The 23,661-nt window shown below is 31.8% G+C and overlaps 1 protein-coding gene across 1 annotated transcript in view; it reads right to left on the reverse strand.

Moving 5' to 3' along the window:
* Nucleotides 1–23,661, reverse strand: part of LOC149906386 (uncharacterized) — a 53,605-nt gene that overhangs the window by 20,560 nt on the left and 9,384 nt on the right. Inside the window, exons 2-5 of the mRNA XM_090104591.1 lie at nucleotides 20,547–20,714; nucleotides 5,146–5,363; nucleotides 2,104–2,242; nucleotides 1,017–1,166 (exon numbers count right to left, since the gene is read on the reverse strand). Coding sequence (XP_089960717.1) covers nucleotides 1,017–1,166; nucleotides 2,104–2,242; nucleotides 5,146–5,363; nucleotides 20,547–20,619 — 580 coding nt within the window. The 5' untranslated portion in view covers nucleotides 20,620–20,714. The remainder of the gene's footprint in view (nucleotides 1–1,016; nucleotides 1,167–2,103; nucleotides 2,243–5,145; nucleotides 5,364–20,546; nucleotides 20,715–23,661) is intronic.

Raw genomic sequence — 23,661 nt, forward strand, 5'->3', positions numbered from 1 at the left:
TAAATCTGTCCGTTTGAAGTAGGTTTAATTTGAATCTATAGGAAATACTTACTTCAAACATTTAAACGTACTACTAACAAGTTACAAGCACACAGGTGAAGCTCATAACTAAAATATAATCGTGTAAAAAATAAACTTCTATAAACAAGTCTTACGGACCTACGGTACCTAATTATGAAAAACATTATTCATTGGCCTTTCACCGTTAAAATTACTTGAACATTTTAATGTAGATCAAATTTCAAAGCTCTTCACTTTTCCCAAAATAATATAATATTATAATTAAATCCTTATACTTGGAGATAAATTCATCAAAAGCGCCATTTAATGCCAAAGGTCCCTTCCTCGGCCAACTCAAACAAGTACATAATAAATAACGCAGCAAAAACTTTTGGGCTCATTACTTTAGGTTATTTTATAAAGCACTCAGAATAAATATGAAATAAACTGATCTTGGAAAAGAAACGTAATATTTTGTAAAGTGAATTTACCTTCGGATTACAGGTATAATATTTTTGAATACAAAATTAATTTTCTGCCTAGTTTCTGACCTTCATTACAATTGGGTGAGAGAGTAGGCTCCATTTTGTTACAACGTGTATTGTTTTAACGGATACGTTAAATTTAATTATATATTTGTTATTTGGATACGACTATTGTAATATTCAAGGTTTACTTAATATAATTTTGGAATGAAATTAAAGTTTCTGGTTAGATTTAAACCCTAAAATGCATGCAAGATAAATAACATAAGCTTAGCCAGTCAAAGGTCCCATAATTATTCAAATGGCTTAGGTATGTATTATCTTGATATTTTAACCCCAATCTACATTGTCTTTCTATATCGAATAATCAAATAGGTAACATACATTCGATCGATATTCAAAAATACTAAAGAAAAACACATTTAAAAAAGTTAGAACAATATTTTAAACGACAATTGAACTTCTTTACACTTCGATCTTCCAAAATCACACAACCAGACAGGCTAATATCACAATAAATAATACACTTACTTTCTTCCTTCATCCCCCGAGGCTGGGGACATTGTATCGAGTCATACTCCGTCCTGCCATACTGCGCCGAATATATAGCAACCCTTGAGTGCGGGTTACAGCTCAAATGAAGCACGTCGTTCTCACAGCCCACTTTACTCCGGAACTCGTCTGTGGGATTTGCGACTTTATCCTTGAGGTGTAAGGGCTGATATTGCTTGGATGGTGGTGTTTGATTTGAAAATACTTACGTGTAAATGTTTAATGAAAGTTGCGCTTGAAATAATTGTTTTTGTGATAATTTAGAGTCAATATTTTAATGTTACTTTATTAAATTCAGAGTATTTATAAAGACTACAGTTCTCAGGTGTCAAGTAAATGTTACCCAGAAGCGAGTGAATTTTTAAATCTGTACAGTGTATATTCACGTTAAAGTATTATAAATATTAAGCATTGGATATAAGAATGCCTATACAAATTTGCTTATACAAATGTTATGGGCTATGTTGTACTGTATAATATGGTATGCATTTCAGGTGAAGATAATTCAAAATGTACAATAGAGTGTAGCTCATTGTACACTTACAGATAATTTACATGTTCACAGTATAGATGTTCATTAATCTTACTGAATAGGTATTGAGGCAACTATTGAGGTCAATAACATCAAATAACTCTGTATCGATATAATGAAATACTATTTTAAGAAAATAAGTAATATCTATGATGAATATTGGCATCGAACTCTATTAATTAAATCATAATCCTATTTTCCTTCAATACCTTCTTCCCACTATTCCAGGTATCAAATAAAAAGCTCATTTTATTATGTTCTGTGAAATTGTATGAGTGATAGTGTAATCTTACCATATTAAATTATACAAAGAGAAACAGCAATAAAGCTACCCTAGATATTTTAAATTAATAATTATGAGTTCATGTAGTTGAGAATTTGTTTTAATTGTGAACTGTTCTGCTTATTAATAAAGGAAACAATTATCATAACACTACGATTTAAGAACACATTTGGTAAAGATAGTTAAAATTAATCATTATAACAAGAACACCATTTCGGTAAAGTCGGTTAAAATTATTTCTTATAACTCACATGGACGGCACTTATAGGCGACTTCAACGAATCTTCTAGAACCGGGGCACGGGTCCACGCCAAATGCTTTGGGACTTGTGTGGAATTTACATTGGCGCTTCTTTTGACACGCTTCCACCACCGTCTGCAACAAGGAGTACTACATACATTAGTTAGTATGCCGATTCTTTTATAATAGAGTCTTTGTCTCATCGAGATAGAATGTACTACGTACTAGAGAGGCGATCGCTACTACACTCTCTTTAACACGAGCTAGAGGTAAGAATCACAAGTCTCTTTAGTCTGTGTCGGACTGTGCCCCCCGCTTGCCGCGTCAACACGTGTTATTGCTCTGTTCAAAATGCCTTCGTGTTTGCTTAGATATTGTTTTAACAGTTCCCATAATACAAACAAAGCCCGAGGAGTGACTTTTCACCAGTAAGTTTCCTTATTATGAGTAAGTCATGCATTTTACTAATATTGTTATCATTTTGCGAAAAATCACCACGCGTTCTGCGTTTCGCGCCATTTTTCATAGACTAACAGCACAGACGTGACACTATCGATGAGTCTGTTAAAAAAATGTAACTGGATTTTTTTAACTATGTATATACAATATCTACTAGGAAAGATTACCGTGGTGTAGTACCTAAATATTTATACTTTTACCCGACTACGCAAAGTAAAACGGTAGGTTATATTAAGTAATATTTATTTATTTACCTATTTTTATTTATTAAAGAAAGCCTAATCAATAGTTGTTCCAATAGGATTTATAAATTATTATGCACAACAATTACAAATAAACACAACATTCACAGAAACTAATACAGTAAAAGTTCCTTCATCGCGCTTCCTTTATTCGTGTTTTCACTATTCGCGGATTAAAAAAATGCGACCCAATTTCTATATTCACGACTAAAAATTTTTTTTATTCGCGGATTTAATAAGTACATACATAATAATAAAATTATACCAATAGGTATCTTACCCAATATCCTTGTCAAATGGACTAATAAGAAAGTAAAATAGATCTTATAACAAGTTTGCCTAAAGTACATAATATTATGTTCTTAAATGATATCGCCGAGGCCTTTGACACAAGCCGCCTTTGTCGCAAGCCACCTCTGCAGCGATTGATGTTTTTGAGAATGTAAATAAACAGAATGGAAGCAACCTTATAACTCAATAAATAAAGTATATTTTTAAATGTAGTTCCGTTTATAGTAAAGTTACAAAAATTGTGATCGAGTAAGGGGGCGTCCATAAATTACGTGAGGTGTTTTTTAAAATTTTCTGCGCCTCCCTCCCCCCATGGTGAGATGTCGTGAGAATTTATTCAACCCCTCCCCCATCCTCGAATCTCGCGTGAGATTTTTCAAAATGTGAGTTTCTTATACGTAAACGCCATCAACATTGAATCATCGTATCCATTTAAATTACATCATGAAGCAAAAACTGATTACTACACAAAACGACAAAAGCTTAATAAATTGATATTATTCAAAGGAAATTAAAATACATAGTTTAATATAAAATCCTCGTTTTATTAATTCCCTAGTATCAGTACCACCAGATAGTACCGAGTAAACAGATTGCACAATGTGTCGCATCTGCACGCATTGCTTAATCTTTGAACTTGAAGCCACGCCTCGCTCGTTCCACACGTACCCCACCACATCGGCCGCGCGCAATGTTTTTGTTTGGAATAACCCCTCTAGTAATATATCTCGATGCTTTGTCTAGTGAAAATTACTTATATTTAAATGACATTTCTTTTAAAGAGGATCATACTTCGTATGATTAACAAATAAACAATTGCACTGTGTGATCTGAAATAACCTTGAGTAGATCTCCAGTGCAAACCCCTAAGAAACAACATTCAACACCTACAAGTTGTGTAAGATGTAAACTAATAGCTAAACTCTATTATTACTCGAAAGAACTTCAGTTGTGGCTTTGAAAGACACATATTACATAGGTAGATATTTAAAATGAATTGCAATATTTTATCCATACACAAACACTGACTTGAAAAGATGTTGGTTCTCGAATGGTAGAGTCAGTTTATCATAAAAATATTTTATTTAAGTAACAACTATGCTCAAAAAAAATATCTAAAACTGTAATAGATTAACCACTAATCTTGTAACACCAATACTTAATCAGTAAACACGAAATCCTGATCTCTAATAAACTTTACCTATTAAACGTAACCGCAAATATATCCATCCCATTACCTTTCATATAAATTTGGTGTTTCGCATTGTTGTGTGGTGAGAGCATAATGTCTGTTATTTCATATGAATCCACATTTCACTAAAATACCTACTGAATTGTTTTAACAAGCAACTAACGAATGTTGAATTCTTTTAATTGGTTACTAGGTAATCTCGATATCAGAGTATACAGAATTTTTACCTATAAGAGTACCTATTTTAGATTTTATTCCAAAAATGGAATCTCATCGTATTACAGAAGCAGATATACTTTTCTTGAATTTTTAGCTGTGTTGAATAATAATTTATACTTATTCTTATAAATATAGTGTAGGTACTTATCAATGCATAGGATGATGTAAATTATTATGCTAAATTAGTAAGGACTAAGGAAATTAATTCAGGTAAATTGGTTCGTTAGTACGAGTATTAGGTATAAATACCTACATACAGTAGGAAGTAATGTTAAGTCTATATGTTTGGATGTTTACTGCGCAATCAAGCACAAGCAACTGAACAAATTTGTTCGTTCTAGTTTTGGAACTAGATTAAAATATCAAATGTTATTTAAATTTTATCTCTGTTTATCTCATGGAATATCTCCGATACTCTGGCTGAAATTCCATCAGATGACTAGCATAATTTGGTTAAGAAAAGCTCTATATAAACGCTAAATTCTGATTATTATTGACCATTCATATAAGAAACAACATTATTCATCCGTCATATTTCCTATTCTATAGTTTATGTCCTCATCCGACTTAACCAGTCACCAGACCAAAACGATCATCTACCTACTACATAATATATAAAAAAGGAATGTTCCAGAACAATGTCGTCACACCTGCAAAGCGCTGGGCCAACTGCAGCTCGTATCTCCCACCACTTCAACAGCCACTGGCTGGTACTCCGCCAGTTCTGGTGAGCAGGAGTTCTGTGACGCGGAGGCTCCGTATTGCGCCACTTGTATACTGATCGTGGTACCCCTTGGACATATGAGCGTGACCATCTCTTCGTCGCAAGCCGCTTTTTGATGTGTACGAAGTGTGCCCAGGAGGAGTTCTGTGAATAAAAATTGTATTTAGGTTGAATGTGATTAGCTCTTATATTGTTTAGTTGTGACTCTTTATTACGTAATTTCATGGTTAAGCTCATAACAGCGAACAAAGTACTTAATATCATCAAAATAAAATTAGTCTGCGTGGAAACAAAACTAACTAATAAACCATCATAAAATGATCCCTGTCGTTCAAAATACAAATTTAACAACGAATATTAATGCTCTATGCAGTAGCATCATTAATAAAGTTGAGAGAAACAAATCTGAAATAAGTTGAACGATAACTATTTATCATTTCTCTTAATACTCTTAATAATGTTAACCACTTTTATCAGTCCCCTCTAGAGATATAAGAGTAATTATTCTAGACCCAAAATGTGTTAATTACATTAAGATAAACTTTTAGTATTTGTGAAACGAAGGTACCTATGTCACATAAATAATCAATCGATTTCCTGTCCTTTTGTGAAAATAGAGCAGTGTATAATATTGTAATTTATTTTAGGTTAAGTAAGTCTATATTTTTTACATAAGTGGTAATATTTTCTGAAATGGAGAGCACATTATCTTAACAATTCTCGGTGTGTCATATGCATTCTATGTGACAAATGGAAATCAGTTAAATTCCGATTGTTCTGGTACAAACTGATAATAAACTTAATTACTATTGGCAGATATTAACACAATTATCTTATTCGTACCGGCTATACGTCCTATTATGCAATGACAATCACTGATTTGTAGCATAATGCATAGTTCATAATAATGAAATAAGTACTTACATTAAATACCTTTGTAATTGCTTTAACCTTTTACATGAAAATAGAATGGAATTAAAAAAAGAAAACAAGAACATGAATATAACCTAATGGTAATATTATTCTTTCGTCACCCAATCAAAAAGAAAAATACTACATACATTTTCCTCTCTAATAAACATTATTATCGTATAGTTTGTGCACATTTTATCCCAAAATTCACAAGTCTAGAGTACATAAAGCTAATTAGGTGACGTAAATGTACTAACACTATTTGTCTTCATTGATCAACCAACATTACACACAGTTTCGTAAGTTTACCCAACGCTAGCTTCTAGGTAATTGATTGGGTCCTATCTGAGCAAACAGCTTGCGAGGAGGTTAATACCGTCAATGCAAACTAATGATTATGCTTTAATCGCGTACGTGCCGCCATGGACACGTACTTACTGGTATATTAGCGACCTAATAATGCATATTAATTACTTAGGTTAATCCGTTTCTGTACTAACGATAGGTACTCCAGTTCGACTGATTACGGCAATTGTTGAACTAGGCTGGATAACTGAAATTATCGATAACCATTAGATAGCATTGGAGACGAAATTACGACATAATATTATAGGTACATTAAGAAATATGAACAAGTTATCGTCAGATTAGACATTATTTAACTACCTATTCACATTTTTCTGATTTATTTAAATTAGATCTTACGTGATTTCATACGAATGTTGAGTGGAAATACGATCATAGATCGGCAGTCAGTACTTGCAGAAGATAAAGTTGTAACTGACAATTTAAAAAAATATCGCAACTTTGCTGTCTCAGTATTCATAATACTCTCGATTTGTTACGTTCAATGGACCATTGATAATATAATAAATATGAAGAAAAATATACAAACAATTTATCACAACAAGATAACTCTGTTGAGATTTACGGTTTATCCATTAAATTTACGAGTTACCGGGACTCCCTTCTTCGAGAGTTATAGCCCTGAATGCGTCTAATCACATTTTTATAAATTGAGAAATCGTGTGTAAGTAAGGCATAAACATTCAGTTTATTATAAGCTACTAATACTTTAAAAGGAAAACAAATATTATGTAAACATGATTTGAATTACTGTGAAACCCAACATTCCATTGGTTGGTAGAGATGCTGAAAATTCTTCGAATGAACTCCCTAGGTTCCATTTGAGTTATTTTGAATAGTTGTCGTCTAAGAAAATCAAAGGCAAGCAAATTTTATGATAACTGCAGTACAGAGTAAGTATATGTAACTAATATTGACCTTTTTATACCGTCGATTAAAACACGGAAGTTGGTGTCTAATGGTTCAATCGAAACTTTGTTAATACAGAAAAAAATTAGAAAATGTTAAAAGCCAAGTTTTATTACATACTTTGTATTAATAACTTTGAATCCAGGATAAAATACAGTTATAAAATATGCGTATGCTCGTTTTCTTTGAACATTATAAGATTATTTCTGAAAGTAAAGCGTGTAATACTCCCATTACCGGCTTTTTAATGTAAAACATATATTATTTTACGTAAACCTACTTCTCAAGAGTTCAACGCGGATTAACGGTAATTTTTCTACAAAATGTTTTAAATATTTGTACCAATTACTATACCAGTTTAAGTTGAACTCTATGTAACATATTATTATCAACATATATTTTGTAGTTGATGTCAAGTTGCAAGTCTATTTATTTGCAATTTAGATTTTGAGAGGTATAGTCCATTGAAATGTTACATTTTTTAGGCCTGACCTTAGAGAATCATGAAAACAAGAACAAAAACTGAGTAAAGTCTCGGTTATGAAGTGTAGATACATATGAAAATTATGAGTATATTCATCTCTCATTGTAGGTATGTATTTCAATAATTAAAATTCAATTAAAAAAAAAACGAGTAGATTTTCGAAAATGAAACCCTAATAACATTTGTTTGGAACATGTTCTAGCAATAAAATCAAAATATTACACACGAAACCTATAAAACAGGGCATAAAACGCACCCTATCGCTTACGTATCCAATTAAACAATCGATATACAGATAAATCCAAATTGTAAACTAGTTTATACCCATCACATGTGCATGACCACACAGTTCAGTAATAAAATCGGATAAAAATATTTACAAGAACCAACTGTTGAACCCTTAAGGGGCAAACAACGGGTCATTAAGGGGAAGTCGTTTATTTTTAGAAAGATGTATTTCATACGAAGAGAGGCGTAATAGACAGCACGTGGCACGCATCCCGGTATTGGTTGCAAGTTATGAGTTATGGCGAAGAATGAATGAGCATTTATTTCTCACTTTTGGTGTTCAATTTTTGAACGATATTTTTGAAATTCGTAATTCTATACAAGGTTTAAAACAACAATATTGTTTTTCTTGTAATTTGTAACTTGCAAATGGTTAACCTGTTAAAAAACTGTTATCTTGTTTGATATGTACCTACATAATAAACATAGAATAATGATATAATGTAGTGACAATTTTAGGTATTATTCAAACGAAGAAACTGTCACGGAAGAAGAGCCTTTAATTTGCGCACATACCTAACTAATAACCAAGAAATCCACACCCAATGCAAAATACGCAAATAGCACCACATTTTTCCAATACGCTCAGATTGGTTGCATACAAAAATAGCCGAGTCATCGCATTTATACTCGGGTAGCATGTGCGGTTAACATGCATCCTACTTGAGGGGAACGCTTTACAATAATTAAAGTCGAAACGACATAGTTAGCGCGTCATCTATCTCTGTCAACTCAAGTATGGCATAGAATTACAGGAATGGATACGTAACAATTTTTATATATTTAAATTGTCGAGCTAATGCGTTGAGAATGCGATTCGTCCCTGGATTATTTATGTACTGTTTCTTTTAAATGAATCACGTAATACGGTACGACAGCTTATCCGAATGTGCCTGAATGTTTGGTATTTGTAATATGTCCAAATTCAATTTGAGTGTGTATCGTAAATGTAGCAGACTGGGTAAACGAATTAATCCAAAATTATTTAAAACAAGATACAAGACTTACAGACATTTTCATAAGACAAACCCGCAGATTTAATTTGGGTTTATTCCTTTTTTTATTATAGCTATTAATGCTATTATAGATTCAATGTTCATTTACTTTTTTATACAGTAGCGCTGATTGCAGTTGATTGCACTTCTGAGTAATTACTAATTGTCATCTCATTTGTAATTATTTTTGGAAGTGGGGTTTTAATTAATTATTTTCATTGATAATTAGTCCATTGAATAAAAAGTTCTAGAGTGCGTGAGTTAGTAACGTAAGATGTTTCTTCGGAAACATGTCAAGAGTCCCTAGGTCATAAACATACTAAAACCCCGGGACACTAGGAGGAGCCCCGGAGTGGGGGGAGGGGTGAAATGGGTCCATTTTTTCATTTTTCGCTTAAATCTCAAAAACGGTACATGTTAGAGAAAAACTTTCAAGGAAAAGTTGAAAGGCCATAAAATTATCTACAAGTTGTACCTGAATCATTTTTTCCTATATCCTACCGTTTCTGAGTTATACGCAGTAAAAAATGCTATGGCTCAAACAATTTCCCCATCAATCGGTCAAAAAATATTTATTTCTTCCAATAAACTCAAATGTGCAACTTGTGACCGGTACTGATAGGTTGCTCTTAATTAGGTCTATAATTGGTAAAATAAACACATTCCTCCATGGAAGCCTTTAGGAGGAATCGATTGTCAAAATATTATATTAGGGCAGTTTGAGTTACTGAACTTGATCTTTTTATTTTTTCTTCCAAAAAAACTCAAAAGTGCAACTTGTGACTGGTACAGATGGATTGCTCATAATTAGGTCTATCATTGATAAAAATACCAAATTCCACCGCGGAGGCGTTTACGGGTAATTGAGTTTTATTAGGGTAGTTACGATACTTGAACTTTTTATTTTTTTTCTTCCAAAACACTCAAAAGTGCAACTTGTGACCGGTACTAATAGATTGCTCTTAATTAGGTCTATTATTGGTAAAATAAACACATTCCTCCATGGAAGCCTTTAGGAGGAATCGATTGTCAAAATATTATATTAGGGTAGTTTGAGTTACTGAACTTGATCTTTTTATTTTTTTCTTCCAAAAATCTCAAAAGTGCAACTTGTGACCGGTACTGATAGATTGCTCTTAATTAGGTCTATAATTGGTAAAATAAACACATTCCTCCATGGAAGCCTTTAGGAGGAATCGATTGTCAAAATATTATATTAGGGTAGTTTGAGTTACTGAACTTGAACTTTTTATTTTTTTTCTTCCAAATAACTCAAAAGTGCAACTTGTGACCGGTACAGATAGATTGCTCATAATTAGGTCTATCATTGATAAAAATACTAGATTCCACCACGGAGGCGTTTACGGGGAATTGAATTTTATTAGGGTAGTTACGATACTTGAACTTTTTATTTTTTTTTCTTCCAAAAAACTCAAAAGTGCAACTTGTGACCGGTACCGATAGATTGCTCATAATTAGGTCTATCATTGATAAAAATACCAGATTCCACCATGGAGGCGTTTACGGGGAATTGAATTTTATCAGGGCTGTTGGTTAAAAAGTTCAAGTATCGTAACTACCTAATAAAATTCAATACCTCCTAAACGCCTCCATGGTGGAATCTGGTTTTTTTGTCAATGATAGACCTAATTATGAGCAATCTATCGGTACCGGTCACAAGTTGCACTTTTGAGTTTTTTGAAAGAAAAAAAATAAAAAGTTCAAGTATCGTAACTACCCTAATAAAATTAAATTCCCCGTAAACGCCTCCGTGGTGGAATCTACTATTTTTTCAATGATAGACCTTATTATGAGCAATCTATCTGTACCGGTCACAAGTTGCACTTTTGAGTTTTTTGGAATAAAAAAATAAAAAGATCAAGTTCAGTAACTCAAACTGCCCCAATATAATATTTTGACAATCGATTCCTCCTAAAGGCTTCCATGGAGGAATGTGTTTATTTTACCAATTATAGACCTAATTAAGAGCAATCTATCAGTACCGGTCACAAGTTGCACATTTGAGTTTATTGGAAGAAATAAATATTTTTTGACCGATTGATGGGGAAATTGTTTGAGCCATAGCATTTTTTACTGCGTATAACTCAGAAACGGTAGGATATAGGAAAAAATGATTGAGGTACAACTTGTAGATAATTTTATGGTCTTTCAACTTTTCCCTGAAAGTTTTTCTCTAACATGTACCGTTTTTGAGATTTAAGCGAAAAATGAAAAAATGGACTCATTTCCCCCCTCCCCCCACTCCGGGGCTCCTCCTAGTGTCCCGGGGTTTTAGTATGTTTATTACCTAGGGACTCTTGACATGTTTCCGAAGAAACATCTTACGTTACTAACTCACGCACTCTAGACCCCCCTTGGAGGGACTCATTCAATGGACTAAATATAAAAGCAATGCACTCAATTATTAACATTAATTAAAATACATTATATAAATTGTTTTATTGATCTTGACATAGCAAAACTTTTAGTGAAAGAAGATGAAAGTGTTTCAGTTACAAATATTTATAAAAATAACATTATTTGTAAACCAGGAGATCGTTTCACGCTAAGTTCATCCGCTCCATTCCTAACCAATGAACAATGTAACAATAAAGAGTATTAAAAGCACTTCGAGATCAAAGCGTAAAGATACCCATGAGAATGAAATGAACGCCACAAAAACATGTTTGGATAAACGAACAATACTTCGTTCGTTTGAAGTCAACCGTACTAAACCAAATTATTTATGTTCCCAGGAATCACTCAAAGAGAACGTTTTACGGCCGTCGGGGAAAAAATCCTGGGGATCTCTGACTTTTATGGCGAGAGAACGCACTATGTTATCCATGATTAACGACTGCCATGTATGGTCAAACTGACGATTCAAACTAGCTGTAATGTAAACAGGAGACACATGTACTTTAATGACTTGTTTCGAGTAACAATGCTACTTTGTTCAATGTAAGGCTTCATTTAGTTGTAACCGCTCGACTCTACGACGTAATTATTATGTTGCTGATGTATTATTTACTGAGTGAATTGCGACTTTTCAATTATTTTGTAAGTAAGAAATTAATTTAAGTACACACATATAAGTACTTTCCATTTTTTTAGATATTAGTTCAACCACATACACCTATTGAGGTCTCTCGAAGTTAACTCATAACATTAACCTAATGTTGAAACTTCTGTGTAGCATTTCAGCTCTTTATATAATTAAGCTTAATAGTTGACTGCGCAAGAAGCAAAGTTTTCAGAACTTATTGACTGAATTCCGCTAGACGTGAAATATGTCCATCACATCCACACATTTGCTGGGAACTTTCTTAGCATTAGTTTAACAAACTCGTGTATAAGTGTTTGACGCAGAGACCCTTACGGCTAATTATGGCTTCTTCATATTCACACCGTGTGGACCCATAATTATGTTCAGCTTGAGTGGCCTCTCTGCTCGTTGTCTTTGAACCTGTATACAATATCTACGTACTTTAATAGAGCTTAGAATATTTCAGTAATTAGTGATATGTTACCATGAGAGGATTATTTACATAGATATACAATACTAGACATCTCATAATCCTCTCTTCACCTTTTATAGACTACTTCTATGACATCATTCGAAACTCAGTTATATGTAGTTCTGCTCAACTTTACTTCCCATATTGTTTTACTATAAATAATAACTTCTACGACGCTTTGGCTGAGCCTATAGGCGGCACATTCGTAATCCCGCTTGTTCCTATAGTGAAATATCTTACCCATTATGTTCGATCGAAATATTATCAAACTGCTATAACCGTTATTTATTTATATCAATGGCATACATAACTATTCAGATAAGCAGTTTGGTAGTTCTATACACGAGTTGAGATATTGAGAGTTGTGTAGTGATCAATGCAATGTAAAACACATACTTTAACATAAACGGAAAAATAAAATAAAAACGTAAATAACATAGAAACCACATTATTATAAAAAGGAACTTAACAATTTATATTGGCTTAAAATGCTTATAGGTAGTACTTACTTTATACATTATGTATTTTGTGAAATACCTAACATTTGTTTGCAAACAGGACCTTAATAACAACTACTGATAAAAGCAACAACAAACGTAGGTTGTCCGTTGATTATCTGATAAATCAGGCGAACCAAAATATATTCGATTCTGTTCCTACAATTCACAAAACACTCAGAACTATTGAAAGGGCTCCATTGTTTATAAACGAGATCAAGTAGAGAACTTTTGTACATACTAAATAACATTTCGTCTAATCTACTGCTGAATACGCTTTCATTTTGATTGCTTTGTACTTACTCTCTTTAGTAAATCACTACAATACAAAACAGTTCAACAGTGGCAACATCAATCTGAGGTTAACTAAATTTTAGTAAGTGGAAATAATATATGCTCAGTTTAACTTTGAATTAGATTTTGTTGAAACTGCGAACACGTTTAATTAAAATGTTTTATTTACTACGGAGCGAGAGAATGCCAGTTCGTCGATGTTTAGCTCAAATTTTTGTTGAGTATTTTCCAAAATAATATATAAGCCCAATTGTTAAAATTTACGAAACATAAAAGATCAAATGGTGGTGATCAGGCCAAGATAAATAGAAGAACTATGTTATTACGCTTCATATAAGTTTAGAAGAAAGCCTTTAGAAGAAATCTAATCAAGTAAATCTTTGAGTTTTAATAGCATCAAGGACAGAATATCTCAATTTATCAAGGCATGTTATGGAAAAAACAAATATGCTACTATATTATATTTAAAATCACGTTTTCATACAAACGAAAGATAAAATAGTATTCCTAACTATATTTCCACAACGCCACACTGAAGTTTTCACAGCAGATACATAATAAGCCAGCTCAGATGAAAAGAAAAATCCCCGAGGCGCTACACAAATATACATGTACGTGACATGAAGTACCGGGTTTAAATGTAAAGGGTGGTTAGTAAGTCGCTTAGTCAACCCTCCCCTTGTATCAATATTTTCTTTGCTACGTGAATTTTTCTATTCATAGCTGGCGAAACCGTTTTACGCTGTATTTAGACTTAGTATTTCATGTATTTCAATTTTGTAGAATTTATACAACGAACGTTTTGTTGGCTTTCACAAGTGAATAGAATGTGTGTTTCGTCTCTTAGATTATGGGCATAATACAATTGATATCGTTTTACTGATGTGGTCTAACAGATAAATCTTCTTGTGATACGTTTCGTAAAAATTTGAAGCCTTTGGATTTGAATAGTAAAATAATGTTTTACTTATTATTTTAATTGTGCAATATTATGAAAATTTATGATTGAATTGTATATTACTATATCATAATATAACTTGTTGGTAATTGGTTGGTTGGTAGTTGGTTGGTTGCGAATGTTTGCAAAGCAATATCTAATATTTTTCGATAAGTTATGAAGCCGAGGTATAATGAGACCAAACACAATACCATGAAAATATTTCTAAAAATACATAGAAAAGTTTATTTTTACAAACAAATCTTTTTTTGATGTATTGTATAGATTCATCAAATACAGTGCTTTATAATATCCAATTTCGCATTTTATTTGATGAAATGTTTTTGTGACAAAGGAAAGTTCCATACTATATTAATTAATGGCGTATAACATAAATGTAATAATATTATTGAAACAACCTTACTCTATAATTATGATTTTGTTATTAGAGAAAATAATAAGATGCGAAGGAAAAAGGTTATTGAGGTACAACAGGAGATGAAAATAAGTATAGATATAATAAACTTAATACATTATAAAAAAATATAATCATTTTTAAACTTTATTGTGTCGTCGGTGGAGGGATAAAATCATGTAAATAGATAACATTAGTCCATTCGGAATGGTCATCTACACATTATAATTTATAACGCATAAAATTAAGAATCAGTGCATTTTCATTTTCCAAGTAATATTGAAAAAAATTATAAACCATTCAAATCTTATCGAATTTATAACAAAATACATTGTGCCGCGTCATTTGAATACAAATAACAATTGCCGAGTTCCACTGAAGTGAACGTGTTTTGTGGAGTATGAAATTCATCTCAGTGAAGGCTTTATCGAATGAATTAAGTCCCCAAATATATGGGAATTCGTCAATATTTCTGTGTCATATTGATTTGACGGTACAGAATGTTAACATTTTTCTGTGTCTACTTATTTGTTTTTTCCTTTAATAGCATCTTTAAAATTCGAAGTATAATTGACTTATTTAGAGAAATATTTTATCCTACTATAGCATGAAGGTGATGAGTAATTAGGAATCAATAAAATAGTGATAGTAGTAATTACTAGTAGAATAATGGTAATAGTAATGGCTCGTCCCAAGCTCGTTCTAAAAAGCAGGCTCTTTCTAAATATACATTTTAGACGTTTAACTTCTTTCATAATTCAAAATGTAACCACGGGTATATTATATATTATGTACTAGCGGTCCGCGTCGGCTTCGCCCGTGGTACCTACATGTTTTATAGCCTATGTTGCTCAGTGAAAATGCAGCTTTCTAATGGTAAAAGAATTTTTGAAATCGGTCCAGTAGTTTATGCGTGAAAACCATACATACATAAAAACCTATACTCTTTATAATATTAGTATCTAGATGTCCACTAATTCAGAAATTTACGTACCTCCATAATATTATTTTAGGTAAAGGAAAACATCCCGATTTATTTTCGAAATAAAAACCTATAGGGGACGTGTGGAATGCTTTATAGTTTATTCTGCTTGTGAGTAAGCAATATTTCACTTTGACAGATAGCAATATATAACTAAATTTTGTTTGATCGCAAGAATTTTAGGGGAAGTATAAACAAATGTGACCTACTTCCGATATTATTGAAAACATGAGAAATATCTTGATGAGCTGTATCAGGGATGGCAAGAGATTAGTCATGATGGTCTGACGTATACTGTAGCTAAGCAAGCGTAACAATTATTGTCCAAGGATGTGTAGACTAAAGGATTAATTAATTATTATTTACTAGCTTTCCGCCCGCGGCTTCGTCCGTTTTTTCTTAATAAATTATAAACTAAAACCTTCCTCGAGAATCACTCTATCTATGGAGAAAAACCGTTTCAAAAACCGTTGCGTAGTTTTAAAGATTTAAGCATACATAGGGATATAAGGACAGAGTATCGACTTGTTTACTATGTAGTGATGATGATGATTATGCTAAGCTGTGTAAGAGTTCAAATGTAGGTACGTTTGTCTCATAATTGATCGATAGTATCTAAAAAGTAACGACTGAATTAAATAATCATAGATATATTAAACAGAAATAGATTCAGCTCCAGGAATAAATATAAATTCAAAGCAATTCAGAAACATTCAACATTTAGTTTAGATTTTATTTTAAATTTATTGCCGTATATTTCGATGGGTAGATGTTTACGATACAACAAGCTTTATAGTCGATAAATAACAGAACCATCAACTTTCAATTTTAGTTCGGTTCGCGTATTTTTGTGCGAAATCCATATTAAAAAATAGTTGAGTTAATTCAAAAGCAAATAGCAACCTACATTCCGGTATTGTGTTTAGAACAATTCTCGTTTTTGAATGATTCCTTTTATTTTTATGAGTGTATTCACGACAGTAAAGATTTCTGCAGCATTAAAGAGATGTTTCAAAGACTGTAGAATCATTAGTATGTTATATAAGAAAGTACATTGTTCGTCTGTCCGTTTTTCTGTTTATAATAGACTCAAAACTGCTTCACTTATTTTATTTCTGTTTTCACCATTGGATAGCGATTTGTTAAATTTTTTGATAATGTACGTGAGAAGATGCGGGTGCTATTTAAGTATAATGAAATTAAATAATTTTCCTTCTTATTTTTCACTCTCGCGTTATTTTTACAAGTGCAACTTTTTAATTTTGCTAAAAACCAGAGCCAAATAGGAGTAGTTGGAGCGGAACAAGAAATATATTGTAGTACGCGTTAGTCGGTGACAGAATTGTAAAGTGAGCATTGTTACGTAAATTGTTGAACATTTTCCGATACGGTTACGGTCGTGATTTGGTGCGAGAATCGAGATGCATAGTATTTTATTCTAAATAACGCTTGTTACTATTTCGATGAAAAATGTTCGAGATTTCGTGTAATAATGTCCTATAATATTTATTTATTTATTTTATTTATTTATTTCTCCCTTTATTCTCGTAATAGTTCGGACTTCAAATCCGCTTTACTACTATCACGGTAAAGTTTTGTCATCATTTTGCAAAAATGGCATGACATTTTTGTAAAAGGACATACAAAAATGATTATTGAAGTTCCTTCTGCGTTAATGTTTGTAAAAATAGGTACCTACATTAAAATATGAATATGCTCACATTTGCTATACCGAATAATTGTAACAACGTATTTTTGTTAGCAGTAGAGTCAAGAAGCATGCTGAGTACTTTAAAAATCATGCTACCTATAATCACAATTATTTAAACCAGAATCTCTTTCGTTCAACGCATTTTATATCTTTACACAGCCCTAACCTAAGATAGAGTAAAAAAATAAAAATAGAAAACCTACCATTTCTAGACCGCATCCAAGAAACCCAAAGCATTAGACCACAATATTCCCCAACAAATAGTGCATTATCTAGCCAGTAGATTACGTGGCCAGTCAGATAAATTCGCTCCATTATTCTGCCAAAAGGACGTTTGTTCTGAGGAGATTATACGCGCGTCTTGTCACGTACATGCCTCGCCCGGTGCCCGATTCCGACCGGAAACATGTTACGAGAGGCTAAAAGTATTATTTCACACATGAAGAGAAATCTATAAGCCGAATGTCCATTTGAGGCAGTATTTGGGTCGTGTGCGGCATTTAAGTCTCTCTTTACGTCTTAAAACATTTCGTTTGAAGATCGATTTCGACTGATGTATTGTAATAGCGCGGTGTAGTGTGTTCCATTATTCCATTATATCCACTTTACGTAGATTTCAAAAACTAATAGATTCAAAGTTAAAATTATTTTACGACGTAATACCGAATTTTCTGTATTGTATTAAATTAAATTAAATCAATATAAGAAGTGAGAATAGTTCTAACTTCCTTCATTCATCCAGGTTGGATTCATTCATCATTCGTAGAAATATTATAAATGTCTTTATTAATCTGCTTATCTTCTTTAAATATGTTTTGAGAACTCAAACAACTTACCTATTGCAATTCTTCGAAATCTTATTTAAAAAAAGCTCTAATAAAATTTATTCTTAAATAGACTCACGGGTATTCTGTACATGATATTGAAAGTAAAAGTTGAAATGGGAAGAATTTTCTGGAAAGGCGTTAATTACATCAAGTTTTATTTCTGAGAATTTCATACAAACTTGAATACTCTCTAAATCACCCCTTCTGAAGTATTTGAATTTGTTTCTTCTCAACAGATGGAAGATACTTTAAAAAGGGAATGTCAAAAGTTTTGTGATCCCTCCATTTAGGTTTCGCGATACGGTCTGACTTTTTAAATAATAAATCATAGTACATTATGATTAATATCCTTTTTATATCGAGTCGTAGATTTATCAATACTTTTCGAAGTAGCTCCCAGACATTTCTTTTTCTCGCGATAATATCGATGCTAATAAATATAATTTAGAAATATTTCTGTATTAAACGCTTAAAGGAAATGTGATGTGCTAATAGGTATTTATTTTTATGTCATATTCTCATTTTTAAGATGTGATTCTTAAAAATGAAGGAAGGGCTAGAAGGAATTGTCTGAGGGGGTAGTTAGAAGCGACACTTGATTCTTGAACGTTAAAATGTAAATATTATTATAAACCTCAATAAATTAAAGATCATATAATTGTATCAAAATACACATACATTATAATTGTATCAACATAATTCTCAAACGACACATAAATAAAATCAAATGCAGGCTTCAATGTCTATTTGCAAAATTTAGGGTTAGGTTAGTTAAACAATCTCCGGATATAAAGGGATTTGCTACAACCGCAAAATTTTGTGCTAATTCATTTACCGGTGAACTTCTGAATCCCCGATTTAGTGGTTACATAACATTCAGAGAACAGAGAAACTACCCACGCAAGTTAATGTTAGTAATCCGCCCTTGCAATGTTTCTATGAAAATTAGTTGCCATTTACAATTTAAGTTATCTCGACGATATGTGGAGCGTGGGTAATAACGGATATTAAATGTTTCAAGTCTGTTTGCTGAATATCTATAAATATAATTAGGTAACTATAGACATTTAAAAATAAAGATTAACCTACAAGCTTCATAAAATGAATTCTTAAAAATAGAACAAAGGACTTACATTTTAGCTTTTTAGTCTATAATATACTTAAATATAAATAAAGATTACCCTACAAGCTTCATAAATTGAATTCTTAAAAATAGAACAAAGACATTTTAGTTTACTATGTTCGTATTATTCCACTTTATTTCAGCAAATAAATGCCCGCCCACGATGGAAATGGTATAGTAATAAGTAAATAATACTTTAATTTGAAAATAAACACTCTCATCAATTGGAAAAGAAAAAGTACATTAATCAGCAGTGTTTATCTTTCTTAATTATGATGAGGCGAAGGTTTTCCTTTTCTTTCAGACTAATTGGGGCATTATTTTCGAGATTTGTCTGCTTACTTACATTTAAGATATTTGCTTTTTACTCTTAGCTAAATATTTTTCAATCATAAATAAGATAGCAACAATTGAAACTAATTGGGAAACTACTGCTCTAAGAGAATAATGAACGCTATTGTGTTACTGAATATAAATTAAGAGTAACAAGGAATTTAAATGAAAATAGTTGTTATTCCTTGAAAGTCACTACTTGCCTTATAAGTATGATTGCTACTTGCCCTATAAAATAATATTAATATCACAATGATTATAATCTGTATTCGAGAATGTCTTCAGAAAAGTTTATTGTCATGAAAATAGTACGTTATGAGATTTTGAGTTATTGAGTCAGTTATGAGGTGCGAGCTTGGTGTGGGCCAAATATATTCGATATTGAATAGGTTTTATATATAGACGAAGCTGTATTTTTCACCGGAGATCGAATCAACACTTATACTTTTATTGACTCTATTTTACTGAACCTAGCAAGTAATTTAGGTATAGGTATTGTTTTTGTTGTCTCACTCTCGCATGAATAGAAATTAGGTATGAAATCAACATTATATCAAATCCTTATGAACAAAGTTAGATATATCCCATTTTATTTACGTCAAAAACAGTTCTAGTATTAAACATAGATAGTTGACACTGATCTAATTAATTAAATAGAGATTAATCTCTAGTCGAGATTTTGATAGAATTTCCTCCTACAATATTATCAAATACATTAAATCTTTATAAAACTCACCCAAGTTATCAGCTCTATGTAGAGGTATGATAGATATCCACAGCACAAACCAGAGGCCAGCCTTTTGTGCCATGATTCACAACACTACAGTACATCTAACATTTCTGACTACACTGACACTATAATTTTGTTTTATTCTATAAGTCCAAATCCGGAGTCACTTTCCACCTGAAACAAAATAAGACAAATGTTAATAATTACTTCACACAACGCATTTATTTATGTAATTCATTTATTATTTCGAGAAACTTCAAACTAAGTGTAATATAAAAAGCAATCATAGAAAGCTTTCTGCTTTATCTTTAAAAATAAAACCTTTTTCTAGATTAATATTATTGCGAGGAGGTTAAACTGAGTCTAGTCAGTAGAATCCAATCCTTAGTTGATATTCTTAGAATGTTCTACTTCAGACTTTTTAATTTCAAATCAAACTCTTAATTAATTCTTCAACAAAGATAGAAAGAAGTTCCATCTTCATGAATGAATTGAATATTAAATTCTATACAACACAACTTTAAATTAACATGACAAAAGATCAACAGAGTAAACAACACGAAAAACAACTGTGAACAAACTAACATAACTATACAAGGAAATGATGTGATCACGCGGAATTGGCAGCGCGAAAGATATTTCATACTGATTTTTGTGTCTCTATCCTTCCTCACCCTTTCACCAATCTATTCATATTTTACAAGGAACTTATTTATTAATCTTTCCTATGAAATATTAGACATTAAAAACTTCAGACTACAAACGGTTAGTAATTAAACGTTCTTCATGTGCATGTACAAATAATCTTGTATTCTTTTCAACTATAGAAAAGTTCATCTAAATTTTATATTTCACAGATAATTAATTAAGTAAATTAATTTGATAATACATAGTACACTTGAATTATAATTATCTATTATTAGATTTAATTATATTACAAGGACGACATACACATTACAATTATTTCTCGAAGGTCCCAATATTGTAACTGTTTGTCAACACCACAATTATAATTGAATTGCTCTTGTTAATAATATTAATTCGATATAGTTTCAAATTGTTATAGTATGTAATCATAATCTTCATGGTACAATTGTATTCAGACTCTATGGACCCTATAATATTCCTATTAGTGATTATAACACATGAATTCCGCTCTATAATCGATAATAATAATATGTGGAATAATATTCAGATGTATAAGCTGCAAACTAATCTTCTTATATATAAAATTCTCGTGTCACAATGTTAGTCTGCATACTCCTCCGAAACGGGTGGACCGATTCTCATGAAATTTTCTGTGCATATCGGGTAAGTCTGAGAATCGGCCAACATCTATTTTTCATATGTACCACGGGCGAAGCCGGGGCGGACTGCTAGTACCTATATAATATATCTAGGCATATTATAAATTTCTCAAGTTTATTTCTTTATTATATTTTATATTTTATTGTTATAGGTACTTTTATTATATTATGTGAATGTATAAATATATATACCTAAATATCGTGTTTCATACAGTAAAAAAGAAACAGCCCTCCTAGATTTGTATTAGGACATTCTTTAAACAATTAGTATTATCGACTCTTTCCCAAACAAAGGCAGCTAAAAAGACCTCGAATCGGCACATTAATTGTTTCACAAACCAACGGACAAAAGGATTTACTGTTAAAGAATTGAGAAACTTCGAGAAAACCGCGCCCGTATTGTGTGCGCGTTTTTTAAATTGGCAAAACAAAATACGAACGCCAAATCTTTCAATTTCCACCACGCCTCCTCGTTTTATTTGGGTTTATAGGTTACGGCTTTGTCTTTATTGAATGTTCTCAGCGATTCTTGGATGCAAAGACAAATAACAGTTGAGACCTGAGAAACATAGAATATGAAGATATAGCGTTGACTGTTCCTTCAAAGGGAAACAACAATGAGTTTAGCGTCTCTGAAAATGTAAAATATCATGAAATAGGTATGTCGTATATACGACGGCAAGTTACATACTGTGATATTTTTATATAAATTTATATAGCCTCTAAATACACTTATCTAATTATTATGCTTACACAAACCATTCCATTGAGAACATTGATGCAGAGGCTTAGCTTTGATACCTAAAGAAGATTAACATGTTACATAAAGGATCACGCGTTATTCTGAATTATGAGCGCAAAACAAGATTATATTTTGCATGCTTTTTTAATAATTTTAAGTACGAAAGAGTTATACATGTATGTAATTATTCATGAAACACATAAGTAAGTTTGAATTAATAGAATTTGATATATTCAAAGCAAGTGAAACCAACACGAATGAATTGGGTACCTATAATATGAATGCAAGTGACACGAAAAGACATAAAACCGCATTAGTTTCATTGCTTCAAGGAAACTGAATGATTGAATGATAGGGGATTTAATGATTGGAAAGAAAAGGGTCTTCCGGGATTTGGGATTCCAGTTTTCGCACTTAAGTCGATCGAATACCACCTACGGCAAGATGTAGCCAACCTTTTAATTTCAATGTTTAGAAACTATTCATGGTTCAGAAAATACGATGAATAAATGTTTTTGTTTATTTCACCATTTAATCGTGTCCGTAATAATAATGAATAGACCCGTATAGTTACAATCAAATATTACCTTTTGTATATAATGAAAGCTACAACAAAATGGGTATGGTGATAAATTTATATGTATAGACAAGACATACTCAATTAAAATTGTAAAAGCAAGGGTAAAGAATAACTCTATTTAACGCATATGTAGGCGTTTAAAATCGCACTAATTAGCCTACTTACGGAATTAATGTCGCTACTAACAATTTTAAGCTTACGAGTATAACTAGGAAGAATATCATTTATGTCAAGAGTAAAAAATTATATTATTATTTTATTTAATTGTAATTTTTTAAACACAACAACCTTTTTGTAGAAAAAAAGTGTGTATGCCGAGTTCTCGTGTTAGAAGTGAAACTTCTTTGGCAAGACTAAAAGATATCAAAATCGTCGCCTTACTCAATAACGTAACGATATTGCCATGACGCAACCGTGAAATTTTACTCTGAACGCGCCAAAAGTAGTTTCACTTTAAAAAGCTTATGAAAATATTAATAAAGCACTTTACGT

Source organism: Colias eurytheme, chromosome 8 (genome assembly GCF_061535395.1).
Source record: "Colias eurytheme isolate Ceu_HAF_F1 chromosome 8, ilColEury1 Martin Lab GWU primary, whole genome shotgun sequence".
NCBI lineage: Eukaryota > Metazoa > Arthropoda > Insecta > Lepidoptera > Pieridae > Colias > Colias eurytheme.